The following is an 18446-nucleotide window of genomic DNA, read 5'->3' as shown; positions in this document are numbered from 1 at the left end:
CTAGTGTCTGACTGTAAGACACCTGGCTGGAGCACTAGCCTCAAAAAGATGAGGGATATCAGATCGGTTAGGGGCCGACACCTGGCACTCTCCGCCAAACAGCTGTTTGAAGAGACTTTGGCACTCTAGTGAGCATCTCAGCCTACTTGCAGTTTGCAAGCACAGCGCCGTCCATTGGATGGCGGCTGTACTTGGTATTGCAGCTCAGCACCATTCACCTAAGGGTCTGGCTTTTTAACTCTATCAACTAAAAGGGAACAGTGCTCTGCATTACATGTTCTGATGACAGTGTAATGTAAGTCCCGGGTTGAGTGTCATTTGGATGCAATTGGAATTTTAATTTCAGCAGCCATTTGCGAATAGCACTTCTAGCCACTCCCTTTTCTCGCATACAAGTTTTACACTAACTTGTAAGGAAGAAGGGAGTTATTAACGAGAGAACGGCAAAAATAATTTGGCTCCAAAATTCTCATGCTTGGGAGCCAAAGGTCCCTACTGCACTAGGAAATGTTCCTAGAACGGTTTCTAGGCCACATGTTGGTCCCTTATTTAAATGTCCTGGTTCTTAATCCCGTTCCCATCATGCTAAGCCTAACTAAATCCCTTTCTTTATTCTACTTTATTCTACCACTTTTTCACCCGCTACTGTCTCTAATGCACTAATATAATGTCATCATGTGTATTTATTTCAGGTCCACTAAACTGTGCATTCCTATTTCTAATGCAACTGTTATGTTCATGTAATATGCCTGGTTCACCAGCAGGTGGCAGCAAACACGGCAGAGCTACACTTAGGTAGAATGGCGATTTCCATTCCATTCTAACCCCCCTCTGTGGAGGACTGGGCGAGTCCCACTTCCTGCAGGAAGGGTGGGGACCAGTTCTAGTTAGTCCAGCTTACCCCCTGCTAGGGGAGAGGTCCATCTTACCCCCTGCCTGCCAAGAGAGGGTGTGCTGGGCCTAGGGGTGGGCGATATGGCCTAAAATCTATATTGCGATATAATTTGAAGCATGTGCGATATATATTGCAATATATTATTTTCTTCTGTATGTATACAAAAAATGCAAATGACAAAACTTTTCAAGAAATTTTTAGTATGTGTATTGTGTAACAGATCTTTTTCCAAACAATGTAAAGATGAAGACTAAGTGTTAGTAAAACACAAATTTCATACATGTCCCCCAGAGCCAGTGCCATCAGCCCCATGGCATTTGCCATCATAATCATACATGTCCCTCAGAGCCAGTGCCATCAGCCCCATGGCATTTGACATCATCATCATACATGTCCCTCAGAGCCAGTGCCATCAGCCCCATTGCATTTGCCATCATCATCATACATGTCCCCCAGGGGCCCAGAGCCAGTGCCATCAGCCCCATAGCATTTGCCAATTGCCATAATCGTACATGTCCACCAGAGCCAGTGCCATCAGCCCCATGGCATTTGCCATCATCATCATCATACATGTCCCTCAGAGCCAGTGCCATCAGCCCCATGGCATTTGACATCATCATCATACATGTCCCCCAGGGGCCCAGAGCCAGTGCCATCAGCCCCATGGCATTTGCCTATTGCCATAATCATATATGTCCCCCAGAGCCAGTGCCATCAGCCCTATGGCATTTGCCATCATCATCATACATGTCCCTCAGAGCCAGTGCCATCAGATTAGCCCCATGGCCATCCTTTGCAAATAGATTCCCCCTCCCCCCGATCCTCCAGCCCCCCCTGAAGAATCGCTGTTTTTATACTTACCTTTCCTGCAGGGTGCTCGGCAGCAGCTGGCTGGTGGAGTCCGCAGGTGTCGCGTCTTCTTCCCAGCATGCATTGGGCGGGACTTGACGTCACACACAGCATCAGCAAGCGGGCTGACGCTGTGTGCACGCCAGGCCCTGGCCAGTACAGCGCGTAGCGGACTGCGGAGTCGGGAGGCCACGGAGCGGTGAGTGAGAAGCTTCTTCAATTCATTACCGCACCGTGGTCATATCGCTGTCCGGCGATATAGACAAAATCTGTATCGTTGCACAAATTCATATCGTGCATATCGCCTATATCGCCCACCCCTACTGGGCACTTCTCTGTTGGACGTGCCCAAGCCAAGCCAGCCAGAGCACCCTCAGCTCTGCTGGTCATGGAAGCCAAAGCTTAAAGCCTCAGGAACCAGGAGGAGTGTTCCCTGGCCTAATCTAGAGTCAGACTAAAGAGAGAAGTTGCAGCGTAAAGAAGAAAGTAAAGTTATACAATCAGCCTGTCAGTACAGCAGAGCCAGAGAGAAACAGAAGTAGCAGAGATTATTTTTCCTGTCAGAGTTTTACTGCTAAAGCCTGCCGGGACCAAGACAAAGTTGGAAGATTGTGTCTGATGAAAGTTTACCAAAGTAAAGCTGCTTTTAAACTGCATCTTAAGGTCTGGAGTTATTCTTTTATTCCTCAATAATTCCCCCTATTTGCTGCTTTGGACCAACGCCTGGGGTCCAGCTGTATCCAAGTAGGAGCACCGTGACACTCACTCAACATAAAGGGACATTTTAGGCCACCCTATACCACTCGGCCATTCCTACACCTGGGTACCCCTTCTCTAATAGGGCCCCAGGGGGCGGCCCGTTGCAAATACATCTAAAGTTACTTTTGCTTTTGTTCCGTTATTTTTTGCTACCCGTGAAATTTTGCTACCCTCGTCACTTTCTGTTGTGATGTAGCCGCACCGGAAGGTTTGGAAGGAGGTTTGTCTCGCATGCGCACCGAGCAGTGGCCCGTAATTTTTACATACCCTCGGCGCTCATGCGCATTGGCCCGTAATTTTTACCTACCCTCGGCGCGTTCACAGCAACTCTATGTGTGAAATTTGCCTACCCCGTCGTTGTGCGCCTGCGCCAACACACCTCCTTCTCAGCCACTCTGGTGGCGAGCAGCGAGACACACCTCCTTCCAAACCTTCCGATGCGGCTATGTCACAACAGGAAGTGACGACGGTAGCAAAATTTCACGGGTAGCAAAAAATAACGGAACACTTTATTTGGAGGAACTAAGGTGAATGGGTACCTGCACCTAATAATTCTGTATATTGGGATCATTTTACTTATATTTATAATATAAAGTGTGGTTAGAGTCCTAACCAGATGATAAACTTGTAGGACACACTTGTAGAACTTTGGATAATATACATTTTTTTTTATCCTGATGTGTGATATTCGATGATACAGTACAATAATGAACTGATCATTCTAATGGACAGAAAGTCTTCATTTGGTAGCAGGTTGCACTTGCCCCAAAAGAATTCAGACTTTTGATGAAAGTTTTGTATTGTTAATGGACTCAGTCATTGATGTGCAATCACAGCACAGTTTGTCGGGAGAAGGTTTGATATTTTAAGAGTCATTAAAATAGCAGGCTTCCCACATTTTGAATGTATCCGTTTTAGACCTTATTCAACTATTTGAGAAAGAGGAGCCATCTTTGCACCAGATGTTGCACCACCTTCATTTGGATGGCATTCCTCGTCTGTGGTTATACAGTTGTGCAGAGGAAAAAGGGAAAATCCTGGACATGTTAGAGAGGCAACATGCAGCAGACAGAAACTCCAAATATATTTTGGGAAGTAGTAAGCCATTGAGAGTGACACCTTATCAGATGGAGGACTCTGGGAAAAGATGTGTAGGAGGTTTGACATTAGCATTTACTGTACAGTAGATAAAGATCTGCTTCTTTTATTTTTTATTGTTTATTTCTCTTTTTTTATTCTCAGTGCTGAGTTTCTTGTGGTTCTAATTTTTGGGATGTCATCAACAAAACAGCTGTTATCCGTTCAGTAATTCTGCATCTTTCAGAATGTGGTCCACCCACCCTTAATGCAAACCAACTGTCTTGGTGGTTAGAACCGAGTCTCGCTTTGTTTCTTTTGGAGTAGACTTAACACATTGGCAGCTGCTCACTGCTTATACATTACAAAGGGCTGAGCCTAGCATACTAGCTCATGATTCATTGCAAATGTGATGTGGCAAGCACTCATTCATGTTGTATTTACTGAGAGGGCTTGTTCAGATGTTAACATTCTCAGTGGGCTTATTGGGGGAGATTTATCAAGGCTTTTATGTTAGGCATTATGCCTATCTACACTGTTTTAAAGTGGCGGGAAATGGGACGCACTTAGCAGAAGTGGGTGGACCCTCCGCGGCTAGCCAGATTTACTGTCATTTACAGCTCAAGTCTACGCCATCCCCTATCTGGTGCAGATTTGAGTTTCTACCACATGGAGGGCCATAAGATGAGCCTACTTTTTGACTCTTGACATGGGAGTTCTAGGTGATGTCTTTACGCTGGTGAGGTTGATTACTTACATGAGGATTAGACATCAGTGCTTTTCTCATTTAGGATTCATCAGTGCATGTTTAGGTGGTAGTCTTCTGCATACAAGGGAGGGTACACTGACCTACAGAGATCAGTCAGACATTTCACATTAATAAATATCTACTAACCGTCCTGCCTTTTTTGTAGGCGTTTAATATATGGACTTTAAGAGGAATTAGAAGGCTACCTTAATTCGTCTTCTTGGTACAAAAAATTTCCATCTGAATTTCCATCTTCATAGCCTACAGTTTGTTGTGTTGAATCCGACCATAAACTGTAGGTTTAGATATTGCTCCATGAGAGACTTGCTAATTTTGTGTACAATTTGACAATAATAGATTGAAGGAATACGTTGGGCAGTGCAGTCGTAATTAGTTAAATTAGAGATTGTGCGGTACCCAACCGCAGCAGGGCCACACCGTCTGCTCGTACCCTGAGGATATGGATACACAGGGCGATCAGACCTCAGATAGTACATGACAACCTCTTTTTAGCAAAGCTAGAACCAGCCCTGTACCTCATATGGATCCAGAGATCTCCCCATTCATTGCTCCGCTAGATTTATATGAAGCTGGCAGCTCAGGGGGTGTCTCTTTTCTGCTGCAGCTCAGGGGCGTGTCCATGCTCTCCCTATCACAGTTTAGGAGGCAGCTGAAGGATGAAAAGAAGAAGAAAAAGACCAAACAGCAGGTGGCGCTATACAGATACATTTTATTGAATAACTCAGTGGCTATGCTAATTTTTTAATAACAAAAAGTAATTGCAAAAGTATTCCGATCCAGATGCTGTAATGAAAACTGTACAATATTTTTCATGGAACAACCCCTTTAACAATGAGGAACGAATAAACAATGCAGTTCTAATTAGTTAATATGATGCTGCTTTGGCTCTTCAAGCCACGTGGTACTTGGCCGCAAAGCGAATGTATTCCCAACACAACCCTTTGACAAGGAGAATTGTAACGCTCTGTTCATAAATTTCTAGAATCAATAATAGGAACGGTACAATGCAGAATTGTAAGAAAATGTTGTAGAATTATTGTTTCATGGGGAATAAAAGCATTTACTAAAACCGACAAGTCAAGAGAGCTGACAGGTCCTCTTTCCTGACCTCCACCGTACACGTACAGTGGAAGTCTGGTCTTTAACAATGGCGCCATAGCTGCTGGGTTTCTGCTGTTTTAAACAGCAGACACCCGGTGATAATGTCTGCGATAAGCGATAATGCTGATCACAGACATTTAACCCCATAGATGCTATGATCGATTGTGACCACGGCATCTGAGGCGGCTTTTGCAGAGATTGGGGGAAGCCCTTTATTTACGGGAAAAAAAATCAAAAAGGCATGCACACTCCAAAATTGTATCAGTAAAAACAAAAGTTCGGCCCACAAAAAATGAACCCTCACACAGCTTCGTAGATGATAATTTTAAAAGGTTTTGGTGGTCAGAATATGGAAAAAAAGTGAAAAATTGCACGGTCCTGAAGGGGTTGAGGATAGAGCCAAGATCATGTGACAGCCATCAAATGACTGCTGAAGTGTCTGCTTCATTTACTTGCTTTTGTATTAATTGCTCCAATTCTTTCTAATGTACTAGAAGATGTAAAAGAAGATCTGTGTAATATGATCTAACCTGGCATCTGGTGCTTAAGAAGTTTAGTTACATTTTAGGAAATAGATTGCTGTCAAAATATGTGTGCCTTGTGCTTTTAGAGTAGAATGCCATTAATATGTCAATCCATTCTGTTTCAGATGCAAATACTGGACAAGTTTCCAGTGGAAGGTGGGCAGAAGGATCCCAAACAAAGGATTATCCCATTCTTACCAGGTTTGTGCTATTTGAAGTTTCTTTTTAGGAAAGGTCTTCTTTAATCTCATATTGGCTTCCCACCAACAGCTATAGAAGACTAGTGTGAATGAAGCCTTATCACAGTTCTGACACTCTTGGATAAAATCATGTATCTTATTGAAATTTCAGAGCCAGACAGAGATCACTTTTCAGGCTTTGACCAATACGATTGGGACTTATCAATGGCTGATAAAAGTATTTGAATGTTGGGTAGATCACTTGAGGTAGAGTCGTTGGAGGGCATTTATTAATGTGTTTACGCTACAATAGGCGTAAAAAAGTCACAAGTTATGGCGCACGCCATATGTGCACCATCATTTTAAAGCTTCTTGGCACTTTTCAGGAGGGAGAGGGGCTTTGCACAGCCCACCAGATTTATTAGAACTTTCGCAAGAAAGTGCCAGAAGTTATAGCTGAAGTCTATGCCAGCCTGCAGCTGGCGTAGACTTCAGTTTCTGGTGCACAGCAGGGCAGAGATGTGCCCGATTTACACCGGCGCAGGGAGATCAAGACTGGTGTATGGATATAGCAGACTTGATACATTTTCCTCATTGTGTTCATAAAACCAGCAGCCTGAAATGATTTTTCCCACTTTATAAAATGATGGCATATTGCTAGGATATGTCATGACTTTATGATTGGTGGAGGTCCAAACTCTTGAAGAAAGGGAACAGAGCTCTGGTGTTTTCCCTGCATATCGCCACTCCCCGATCTACCTGCACTGTGTCGCCTTCATTCTGCAGATCAGCGTGGATTCAACCTCAGAAACCTTGCCATATACAATCATTTTAAAGGGGTTTTGCCATGATTGATGTAAAAAATGACAATCTATTTAAGGAAAATATGGCTGGTGACAGTTGAAGATTTAACCTGAGAGTGTGCGACCAACTCAGTAAGGTGGCCGAAAAAAAATGAAAAGCACAAACAGAAGGTAGCGCTCTACATACACATTTTATCGAATATATATACACTGCTCAAAAAAATAAAGGGAACACTTAAACAACACAATGTAACTCCAAGTCAATCACACTTCTGTGAAATCAAACTGTCCACTTAGGAAGCAACACTGAGTGACAATCAATTTCACATGCTGTTGTGCAAATGGGATAGACAACAGGTGGAAATTATAGGCAATTAGCAAGACACCCCCAATAAAGGAGTGGTTCTGCAGGTGGTGACCTGACCACTTCTCAGTTCCTATGCTTCCTGGCTGATGTTTTGGTCACTTTTGAATGCTGCCGGTGCTTTCACTCTAGTGGTAGCATGAGACGGAGTCTACAACCCACACAAGTGGCTCAGGTAGTGCAGCTTATCCAGGATGGCACATCAATGCGAGCTGTGGCAAGAAGGTTTGCTGTGTCTGTCAGCGTAGTGTCCAGAGCATGGAGGCGCTACCAGGAGACAGGCCAGTACATCAGGCGACGTAGAGGAGGCCGTAGGAGGGCAACAACCCAGCAGCAGGACCGCTACCTCCGCCTTTGTGCAAGGAGGAACACGATGAGCACTGCCAGAGCCCTGCAAAATGACCTCCAGCAGGCCACAAATGTGCATGTGTCTGCTCAAACGGTCAGAAACAGACTCCATGAGGGTGATATGAGGGCCCGACGTCCACAGGTGGGGGTTGTGCTTACAGCCCAACACCGTGCAGGACGTTTGGCATTTGCCAGAAAACACCAAGATTGGCAAATTCGCCACTGGCGCCCTGTGCTCTTCACAGATGAAAGCAGGTTCACACTGAGCACATGTGACAGACGGACGGAGTCTGGAGACGCCGTGGAGAACGTTCTGCTGCCTGCAACATCCTCCAGCATGACCAGTTTGGCATTAGGTCAGTAATGGTGTGGGGTGGCATTACTTTGGAGGGCCGCACAGCCCTCCATGTGCTCGCCAGAGGTAGCCTGACTGCCATTAGGTACCGAGATGAGATCCTCAGGCCCCTTGTGAGACCATATGCTGGTGCGGTTGGCCCTGGGTTCCTCCTAATGCAAGACAATGCTAGACCTCATGTGGCTGGAGTGTGTCAGCAGTTCCTGCAAGACGAAGGCATTGATGCTATGGACTGGCCCGCCCGTTCCCCAGACCTGAATGCAATTGAGCACATCTGGGACATCACGTCTCGCTCTATCCACCAACGTCACGTTGCACCACAGACTGTCCAGGAGTTGGCAGATGCTTTAGTCCAGGTCTGGGAGGAGATCCCTCAGGAGACCGTCCGCCACCTCATCAGGAGCATGCACAGGCGTTGTAGGGAGGTCATACAGGCACGTGGAGGCCACACACACTACTGAGCCTCATTTTGACTTGTTTTAAGGACATTACATCAAAGTTGGATCAGCCTGTAGTGTGTTTTTCCACTTTAATTTTGAGGGTGACTCCAAATCCAGACCTCCACGGGTTAAAAAATTTGATTTCCATATTTATTTTTTGTGTGATTTTGTTGTCAGCACATTCAACTATGTAAAGAACAAAGTATTTCAGAACAATATTTAATTAATTCAGATCTAGGATGTGTTATTTTTGTGTTCCCTTTTATTTTTTTGAGCAGTGTATATAATTATATGTAATTCAGATGGTGGTGCTCGTGGCTCAGTATCTTTAACACTTATTTTGATGGCCTACATGTTGTACTCTCTGTATGCTGCGAGCTTAGCTCTTTAGTCCCGCGATGAGGCAGGGACTTGTAGATTCCAGTACCATTATATAAGGCTATTGCCGGACACTCAAGAGGGAGTTTCATTTAACTGTACTTTAAGATGTCTGGATGACAAAATATAGCATATTCTTCCAAAGTGATGAACGGAAGTCCTGGGTTGCGATTTCATTTTGTTACCGATAATCGAATTCTCATTACTAGGATGACCTGATATAGAAGTAAGTAAAGGTGGAGCAGATCCACTTATTAGATTCTGCTTTCCTTAGAGCTCTCTGGTAGACATCTGCTTCTAATAATGTAAAGAGGATGGAGAGCTATAATGTTAGACTGAATGAAATGTAATTACGGCTTCAAATAATGTAATTCTGTTGTGTAGTGTATGTACCTTATCGTGTACATCAAGGGTCGGCAACCTCTGGTACTCCAGCTTCTGTGAAACCAGGATTTTATATAAACCGGCGCATGAGACTTCATTAAAGAGGTTGTCCTGGTATTTAATATTGATGACCTATCCTCAGGAAAGGGTCCGACTCCAGGCACCCCCATTAATCAGTCGTTTGAGATGGCTATGACCGCTGTGGCCTCCTTGCAGCTTACATAAATGGGGTTGATCTGCGCTAAAGATATGTCACCGATGAACCTCTGAGAACAGCTGCTCGGCGGGGGTTCCGGGAATCGGATCTCCGTCTATCTGATATTGGTTCACCTATCCTGAGGATAGGCCATCAATATCAAAATCTTAGACAACCTCTTTAAAGGAGTTGTCCATCCCTTACTAAGTGACAGCCTATCTTCTAACACTGTCTTCTGGTTACGGCCTTAGAAGCTGCTTATTAGCACTGTAGGCTGGTATTTTCTCTGCCATCCTCTCCACTAGCAATTCTGCCAGTTTTGTCACCCACTCAGGACATAAGGGGCATTTGAATTATTAGTCCTAACACCTGACCTAGTGTTACACACTGTATTGTATTCAGATTTCTGCTTTTTGCTGCGACAATTAGTGACCACTGTTCTTTTGTACATAGTTTTTTTTTCCACCTTTCTGTTCAGTTCTGGAGCTGACTATAATGGGGTCTGTCGGGTTTCCATCAGGCAACGCGGCAATTTACCAGCATGCTGTGCTACATTGTCCTGCTTTTGTAATGGATCCTGTGACTGAGGCCCACACAGGAGGTCGTTTCTGAGCTTGTAAAGTGGAATCCTCAGAGCTGCAGTCCATTTGTAGTTTTCACCACATCAATACTGTGCAGAGCCTTGTAAAAGTCTATACTCCAAAGAAGGTACTGAATAACAAGGGTTGCTGTAAGATGAGACTTCAGGATTTTGCAGAATTATGACTGTAGCTCTTACTGGCAAGTAAATTATATGAAATATAATAAAATGGTGAAGGCTGAGTGCATTTGTTAAAAGTGTTTTTCCACAAACCTTAAAGGGGTTGTCTCAGTTCAGCAAATGACATATATCATGTAGAGAAAGTTAATACAAGGCACTTACTAATGTATTGTGATTGTCCATATTGCTTCCTTTGCTGGCTGGATTCATTTTTCCATTACATTATACACTGCTCATTTCCAGGAGTTACGAAAAAGCACTGGTCTCTCCGGAGGCCAGGACTGTGGGAGCGAGCGTATGTCAATTTAACCGCTGAATTCAAGAAGTGTATAATATGATGGAAAAATGAATCCAGCCAGCAAAGGAAGAAATATGAATAATAACAATACATTAGTAAGTGCCTTGTATTAACTTTCTCTACATGATAAATGCTATTTGCTGAAGTGACACAACCCCTTTAATGAAAGATGTATGGGCTGCTTCACTGTGAGCTCACTTAGCCAGTACTAAAAGGAGTTAAGGAGCACCGAAGATACAGTCCACCACTGCATACCAAAGAAAGTGAACCAGAATTTCAGCCACAGGAAAAACAGCAGGGGTCTCCAACAGAAAATATACTGTACATAAGAAACACACAAAATTACATGTATATTGCAATGATACTTCATTTGAAATGGCCTAACGTTTCTTCCAGTTAACAAAATCTTGACATTTACATTTCCTGCACATTTAAAGACGGTAAGGTTTGTGGGAAAGCACCTTTAAGTGATTAAATGACAGAACTTAGAATATGCATGGCGAGCTTTTACTAGTCCAGATGACCGGGGTAGGCTTCTTCTTGAATGTGTACATCTGCATAAATGTTCTGTTACTCATTATGTTCAGAACGGTCTTGTCAGCAGTTTTCGGCTCTTTAAAATATGAATCAGCAATTTTATTCCTGATGTTCTGCAGAACTCTGTTCCTGTAGCCAAATGTGTAATCATTGCACTATGGAGTCATTACATATGGGCAGAGACTGCACTTTCCCAGACACATTTTGATGTTTTGGATTAATAAAGTAATCAAAGTATTCTTTATTATTAATTTAACAGTAATGACGTTATGGGGGATAAGCCCAGTGGCAGATTAAACACTGAAAATATTTTTTTTTTTTAAATATACCATCACTTCCTTCATCTCATCTTTTAATTTGATATTATTATTTCCCATTGTGTATTCCAACGAAACCCTTCCCCTATGATAATACATGGCAAACATAAACACGGAGAGGATTTCCGAGATTTTTATACTGATGACCTATGCTCTGGATCAGCTGTTTGAGAAGGCACCGTTGCTCACAGTAGCTCTTTGGCCTTCTCCGAGCTCACCAAGCACAGCTCCGTACATTATATAGCGACTGTGCTTGGTATCGCAGCTCAGCCCCATTCACTTCTTTGGGGCAGAGCTGCGCCTAGGCCACGTGACCAATGAACGTGACGCCACATGGTTTAGGCGAAGCTGCGAGAAGGCCATGCCTTCTCAAACAGCAGATTAGCGGAGGTCCCAGGTGTTAGATCCCCACCAATCAGATAATAATAACCTATCCAGAGGATAGGTCATTAGTATAAAAATCTTGAAAAAAAAACTTTAATTGTGTAAAGGTGATGAGTGGCTGCCAGTTGCTTCATTTTCTCTCCAAACGATAGCATCAGAGCTTCTGAGCGCTGTGTCAGTTTTTGGCCACCCCTGGCACAGCCGCAATATCAAACAGGGCAGGAAGTGTCCAGTTTAAAACGGATGAATTCACTGCTAATAAATACTAAGCTGGCATTTTCAGCATGTCTCATTCCCACGTCCTAAAACCACCCTTCAGTTCAGAAGCCAAGCAAAACTAAACCTGGGTAAATGCAGTCTGGCCAGATTGGAAAGCCACACATAGAAAAGACATGATTAGTCTTTTAGAAAATATAAAATATTTTTGTTCACATGATTAGTCCTTTACCTGCTTCTCTCCTTCCTTCTTAGCTATAGACGCCACTGTTCTGTACGTTTATTTATTATGTCCTTTATTCTGTCTATAGCCCTTTTATTTTGGGAAAATTCCCCTTTATATAAGGTCTTTGGACATTAAGAAGAGTGCTGCTGAAGCTTGTCTGTTGCCAAGGAAGTTGTATGTGAGGAACACTGATCCTTCTGTATGGAGAGACAAACGTCCATTCATTTAATAGACTGTACTGTGCACGACAAGTCTTCAATGTGTATAAAACAGACCGTGGTCAATATATAGAGTGACTAAAAGACTTTACAGAACCTTGCAAATGATTTATTTATTTATTCTTAGTACAGTAATTAATTGTGTATCAAAAAGAATGTCACCCATATTGGGAGCAGGACTTTGAGAATAAAAGATCTTGGTTTCTTGCCTTTATGAAATTTTGTTAGTGTTTTATATATAGCCAACCAATGTGTATTTTAGTTTTGGATATCAGCTATTGCAGTGGCAGTGCGTCTTATAAAGCGAATACTAATGAGTGCTTACATTATGGAAGCGCTTATTAGTACAGTTGGTGAGTGTAGTGCTGCTAGCGCTTGTATTAGTGATGGCTCCCTGGTCTTCTCTGTGTGCCACGCTGTGCAACATCCAGTCACAGTGCAGGGCTGCAGGAAGAGTGCCCTGGATCTTCCAAGTGGTGCTGCTGTCCATAACAGGAGAGGTAAGTTGTTTTATTTATTTTTCGTCTGATCTGAGGTATGATGAAGATTGGGGTCTGATGAAAAATATTTATTTTCTTATTTTCCTCCTCTAAAACCTAGGTGCATCTTATAGAACAAAAAATATGGTAAAGTCTGTTGATATTGCCTTTTTGAAAGTGTGGTGGCAATGTTGGGTTACTGCAGCTCAGCTCCTATCCATGTCATTGGGTGCTGAGCTGCAATACCCCAGCACAGCCAGTACACTTTCAACGGCGCTGTGCTTCCTGTTCCATTTTAAGTGCTAATTACATCACCAAAGACTTCTGGGAAAAGATGATAGGTTGGGTGTGGGGTGTCAGATCTTCAGTGATTAGATATCAATGATCTATCGTGAGGAAAGGTCAGCAATATCAGGAATGTGAAAAACTACTTTAAGGGTCCATCCACACGTTTTGTGATCAGCAAAACACGGATATCGGCCGTGTGCATTCCACATTTTGTGGACCGCTCATGGCTGGCCCTATGATAGAAATGCCTATTCTTGTCCACGGACAAGAATAGGACATGCCCTGTCTTTTTTGCAGGGCCGCGTAACGGAACTACGGATGTCGCCAGCACACCGTGTGCTGTCCACATCTTTTGCGACCCCATTAAAATGAATAGGTCTGCAACAGTCCCGAAAAATTGCAGAACGGATGCGGACCAAGAACAACGAATGTCTGAATGGACCCAAAGCCAACATACGATACCTTGTTCCCCCCGACAGCAGATGGCAGGGGACTCCCTCAAACACATTGTCGCTGTCAGGTCCTCTTGACATCAGCAGAACATTCCAACAACTGTCTTTTTATTCCTTCTACAATGCAGAACATTTTTTCCCTAGTGGCCTCTTTCATGTCCACCATTATGAAATATTTGATATGTCGATGAGACATCTCTAAGCTGAGGATTGCCTCATCTATAAAAGACTGTGTGAATGGGGCAATCACCCTCTGCTATACCACATAAATTATTGATATCTGGGAAAAGAAGGCTAGGGCATGTTGAAGACCTGCCGGAGGTGTCTGACAGCAGAGGTCACTGACCTCATTTACCCACTCATCCTGCACAAGTAGTTTGACACCTTTCTAGGAGGATGTGTTGTCTCCAATTTGTACAGTACAGGAAACAGCGTGAGACCCTCAGTCTTCACTTACTAAGCCATCAGCAATTTCACACCTCATTCTATCCTTTCCTGATATCGGAATACTTCCACAAACAATCTGCTTTACAGATGTATAATATTTCTTTTATTGCAACAGTTAGGATGCCTGTTGTGCTGGGACTGTTGTCTCTGTGTCCCCAAATCTCAAAATTTACTCTCAAAGTTAGCTCTCGTCCTCATGTCCTTGTTGACTGATTAAAGGGACAAAGGGATGTTCATGGGTTTGTAAGGCTGCTCGTAAGTCGTCAAGCCACTGAGGGAATTGTTGCCCCCTGCAGTGAAGTTTTCTCCATAGTGCCATGTGGCGTGGCATCACTATGGACTTTACATACTATGACACAGCTGTCCAAGCAGCTAGTCACTTGATCCAAGAATTTTTATGGGGGTGATTTTTACATATGTCTCTTTATCACCATTGTTTTCCTCATTGTTATTTATGGGGAGGAAAATAGAAATCCCTGACATTCTGCTATGGATGTGGCATAATGCTATTTTAAAGAACCTGATACATTACACTACAGCCAGCTTTCATATGCTGAAGAGATTTATTTTCTGCATATTGCAGTCATATTGCAGCACAGTTGCAGAAGACCATTACAAGAAAAATATACAGAAGTTGGGATGGTCAGACTGGGGTTCCTTGGTCTCACCAAAGAAAATTATTCTCTGTTCCCAAGCCCCATATCATCAATAATGTCTAATAGGTTGTGATTCAAAGAAATAGACCCTTGCAATTTATCATCTTCCAAGGTAGCGCCACATTTTTTTTTTCTCCGGACCACTGCAATGTCCATGGTGAGCCGGTAAACAGAGAAGAGAAGACACTGCTTGTACGAGCACTGCTTTCTCTTCAAACAGCTGATCAGTGGGGGTGCCGGCAGTTGGGCCTCCGCTGATCTGATATTGAAGACCTATTCTGAGGATAGGTCATCAGTGTAAAAAAGTGGATCGCTCCTTTTAACCACCTCAGCCCCCCTAGCTTAAACCCCCTTAATGACCAGACCACTTTTTACAATTCTGCACTACACTACTTTCACGGTTTATTGCTCGGTGATACAACTTACCACCCAAATGAATTTTACCTCCTTTTCTTCTCACTAATAGAGCTTTCATTTGGTGGTATTTGATAGCTGCTGACATTTTTAGTTTTTCTGATATTAATCAAAATAGACCGCAATTTTCTCAAAAAAAGTGTATTTTTAACTTTTTCTGGTAAAATTGTTCAAATATAATTACATTTCTATACAAGTTTGTGTCAGAATTTATTGTGCTACATGTCTTTGATAAAAAAAATCCAATAAGTTTATATTTATTGGTTTGCGCAAAAGTTATAGCGTTTACAAACTATGGTACAAAAATGTGAATTTCCACATTTTGAATTAGCTCTGACTTTCTGAGCACCTGTCATGTTTCTTGAGGTGCTAGAATGCCAGGATAGTATAAATACCCCCCAAATGACCCCATTTTAGAAAGAAGATACCCCAAAGTATTCGCGGAGGGGCATGGTGAGGTCATGTATGATTTAATTTTTTTTCAAAAGTTAGCAGAAAATGACACTTTCTGAGGAAAAAATAAATAAATAAAGTTTCCATTTCTGCTAACTTCTGGCAAAAAATTTTTTAATCTCCCACGGACTCACTATGCCCCTCAGTGAATACCTTGGGGTGTCTACTTTCTGAAATGTGGTCATTTGTTAGTGGAATATTAGACTTTGTAAAAAAATTTAAAAAAATTAAAAAATTTCCGCTAACTTGTGCCAAAAAAATAAAATCTTCTATGAACTCGCCATGCCCCTCACGGAATACCTTGGGGTATCTTCTTTCTAAAATGGGGTCACTTGTGGGGTATTTATACTGCCCTGGCTTTTTAGGCGCCCTAAAGCATGAGAAGTAGTTTGGAATCCAAATGCGTTAAAATGCCCTGTGAAATCCTAAAGGTACTCATTGGAATTTGGGCCCCTTTGCGCATCTTGGCTGCAAAAAAGTGTCACTCATGTGGTATCGCCGTACTCAGGAGAAGTAGGGCAATGTGTTTTGGGGTGTATTTTTACATATACCCATACTGTGTGTGAGAAATATCTCTGTAAATTGCAACTTTTTAATTTTTTTTATGCAAAGTTGTCAATTTACAGAGATTTCTCACACCTAGCATGGGTATATGTAAAAATACACCCCAAACCACATTGTCCTACTTCTCCTGAGTATGGCAATACCACATGTGTGACACTTTTCTGCAGCCTAGGTGCATAAAGGGGCCCAAATTCCAATGAGTACCTTTAGGATTTCACAGGGCATTTTTACGCATTTGAATTCCAAACTACTTCTCACCCCAAAACACATTGCCCTACTTCTCCTGAGTACGGCGATACCACATGTGTGACACTTTTTTGCAGCAAAGATGTGCAAAGGGGCCCAAATTCCAATGAGTACCTTTAGGATTTGACAGGGCATTTTTACGCATTTGGATTCCGTGAGGGGTATGGTGAGTTCATGTAAGATTTTATTTTTTTCACAAGTTAGTGGAATATGAGACTTTGTAAGAAAAAACAAAAAAAATAAAAAAAAATCAATTTCCGCTAACTTGTGCCCAACAAAATAAATCTTCTATGAACTCGCCATGTCCCTCAAAAGTGATCTTTATAGCGCCGCAGCGATTTTACGGTGTTTTTGCAGTGATGAGAAAAAAATAAATTCTGGCCTGATTGGGCGAACACTGCGTTTTTTGTAGAACCTATAGAACATGTCCTATTCTTGTCCGCATTTGCGGACAAGAAAAGGCATTTTCTATATAGTTCTGGCAATGTGCGGATCCGCAAAATGCGGAAACACATTGCCGGTGTCCGTGTTTTGCGGATCCGCAAAACACATACGGACATCTGAATGGAGCCTTACAGGGGGGTGATCAATGACAGGGAGGTGATCAGGGAGTCTATATGGGGTGATCAGGGGTTAATAAGGGGTTAATAAGTGACAGGGGGGGGGTGTAGTGTAGTGTGGTGATTGGTGCTACTTACAGAGCTGCCTGTGTCCTCTGGTGGTCGATCCAAGCAAAAGGGACCACCAGAGAACCAGGTAGCAGGTATATTAGGCGCTGTTAACAAAACAGCGTCTAATATACCTTTTTGGGGTTAAAAAAATCGCATCTACAGCCGGCCAGTGTGCAGGCTGTAGATCAACTTCTCAGCTGCGCGTCGCTGTGAACGCGCACGCATGCGCGCGAAATCTCGGCTCTCACGAGATGACGCGTATATGCGTCCAGGAGGAATAACCCGGCCGCCCGCAGGACGCATCCCTGCGTTAGGCGGTCAGGAGGTGGTTAAAGTTCTAATGAGGAAACTAGTGTTGACTACAGATATGAAGCTTTTGTGCATTTTATCCCTGAGTCTGAAGATGATGACATTATTATACTTTTGTTATGGGAGGGAAGGTGAAATTAGGACACAGCATTTCCCGGTCTCCTGACCTGATGAAACGTATGGAAAACATCTGCTTGCTATAGAACTACTCCTACGGCCCCATATTAATCATACTGATGCATTTACATACTTCTTGAGGACAGCGATAACAGAACCTCACTTTTAATTCCCAAAATCAAGCAACTCATTCAGTTGCCATTTTATGTGTTGATCAGCACTGGGGATGTTCTCGGATGAGACAAGCTAATGTATGGTATATGTTACATATGTGTCTGTAAAATAGAACATTTCCAGGGGAGTCAGTGTCTGGGCCAACTTAGACCATTGTATAATCATTTTAAATGAGAAATAGAAATTTAGGAATGAGGTTTTTGACCACAGCTCAGCTTTATAGAGTTCATAGAGATCACCTCATTATATATGAATACATGTCTTGTGAAACAAAAAGTACATGACACACCTCATGATGCAAAGAAAGTGCAATTTTATACAGAACATATCACATGAGAGCAGAACCATGTTTGTATTTTCCACTTGGTTCTTGCCTGTGCAGCACATTACCACTACATGTATGTGTATGCTTAGGGTACGTCCACACCGGACAGGTCTGCTGTGGGTTTTCCACAGATGAAAATCTTCCAGAATATACCCATCTGCAATATCCACAGCTAAGGGAACATCATGACAAGAAGAAAAGACTCTGTCAATGAACTCAGAACATCAGAAACTCACCATTCTATAGTGAGAAGGACTGTTAACAAATGGAGATCATCTCAACATGGGAAATGGAAATAATCTGGTGGCAGATTATCTCCTGCAAATATAAGGTTAAAATCCATCATTGTTTTCTCTGATAATGTTTGACTCAGTTGACAGTTGCTCCAATGTGTCCCCTTGAAAAGTTGACTTCTACCAATACTTCGGTACCTGAACAGGTGGTTATCCAAGAACCAAGAATTTATAAGAACTA

General features: G+C 42.8%; 1 protein-coding gene across 1 annotated transcript in view; it reads left to right on the top strand.

Annotated features, from left to right (window-relative positions):
- The window catches only part of SH3PXD2B (SH3 and PX domains 2B), a 171296-nt gene that overhangs the window by 59504 nt on the left and 93346 nt on the right, over positions 1-18446 (top strand). Inside the window, exon 3 of the mRNA XM_040406366.1 lies at positions 6100-6175. Coding sequence (XP_040262300.1) covers positions 6100-6175 — 76 coding nt within the window. The remainder of the gene's footprint in view (positions 1-6099; positions 6176-18446) is intronic.

This window comes from Bufo bufo, chromosome 1, assembly GCF_905171765.1.
Source record: "Bufo bufo chromosome 1, aBufBuf1.1, whole genome shotgun sequence".
NCBI classification, from domain to species: Eukaryota; Metazoa; Chordata; class Amphibia; order Anura; family Bufonidae; genus Bufo; species Bufo bufo.
Note: the sequence above shows the minus strand (reverse complement) of the source record. Positions and strands in the feature narration are given on the sequence as shown.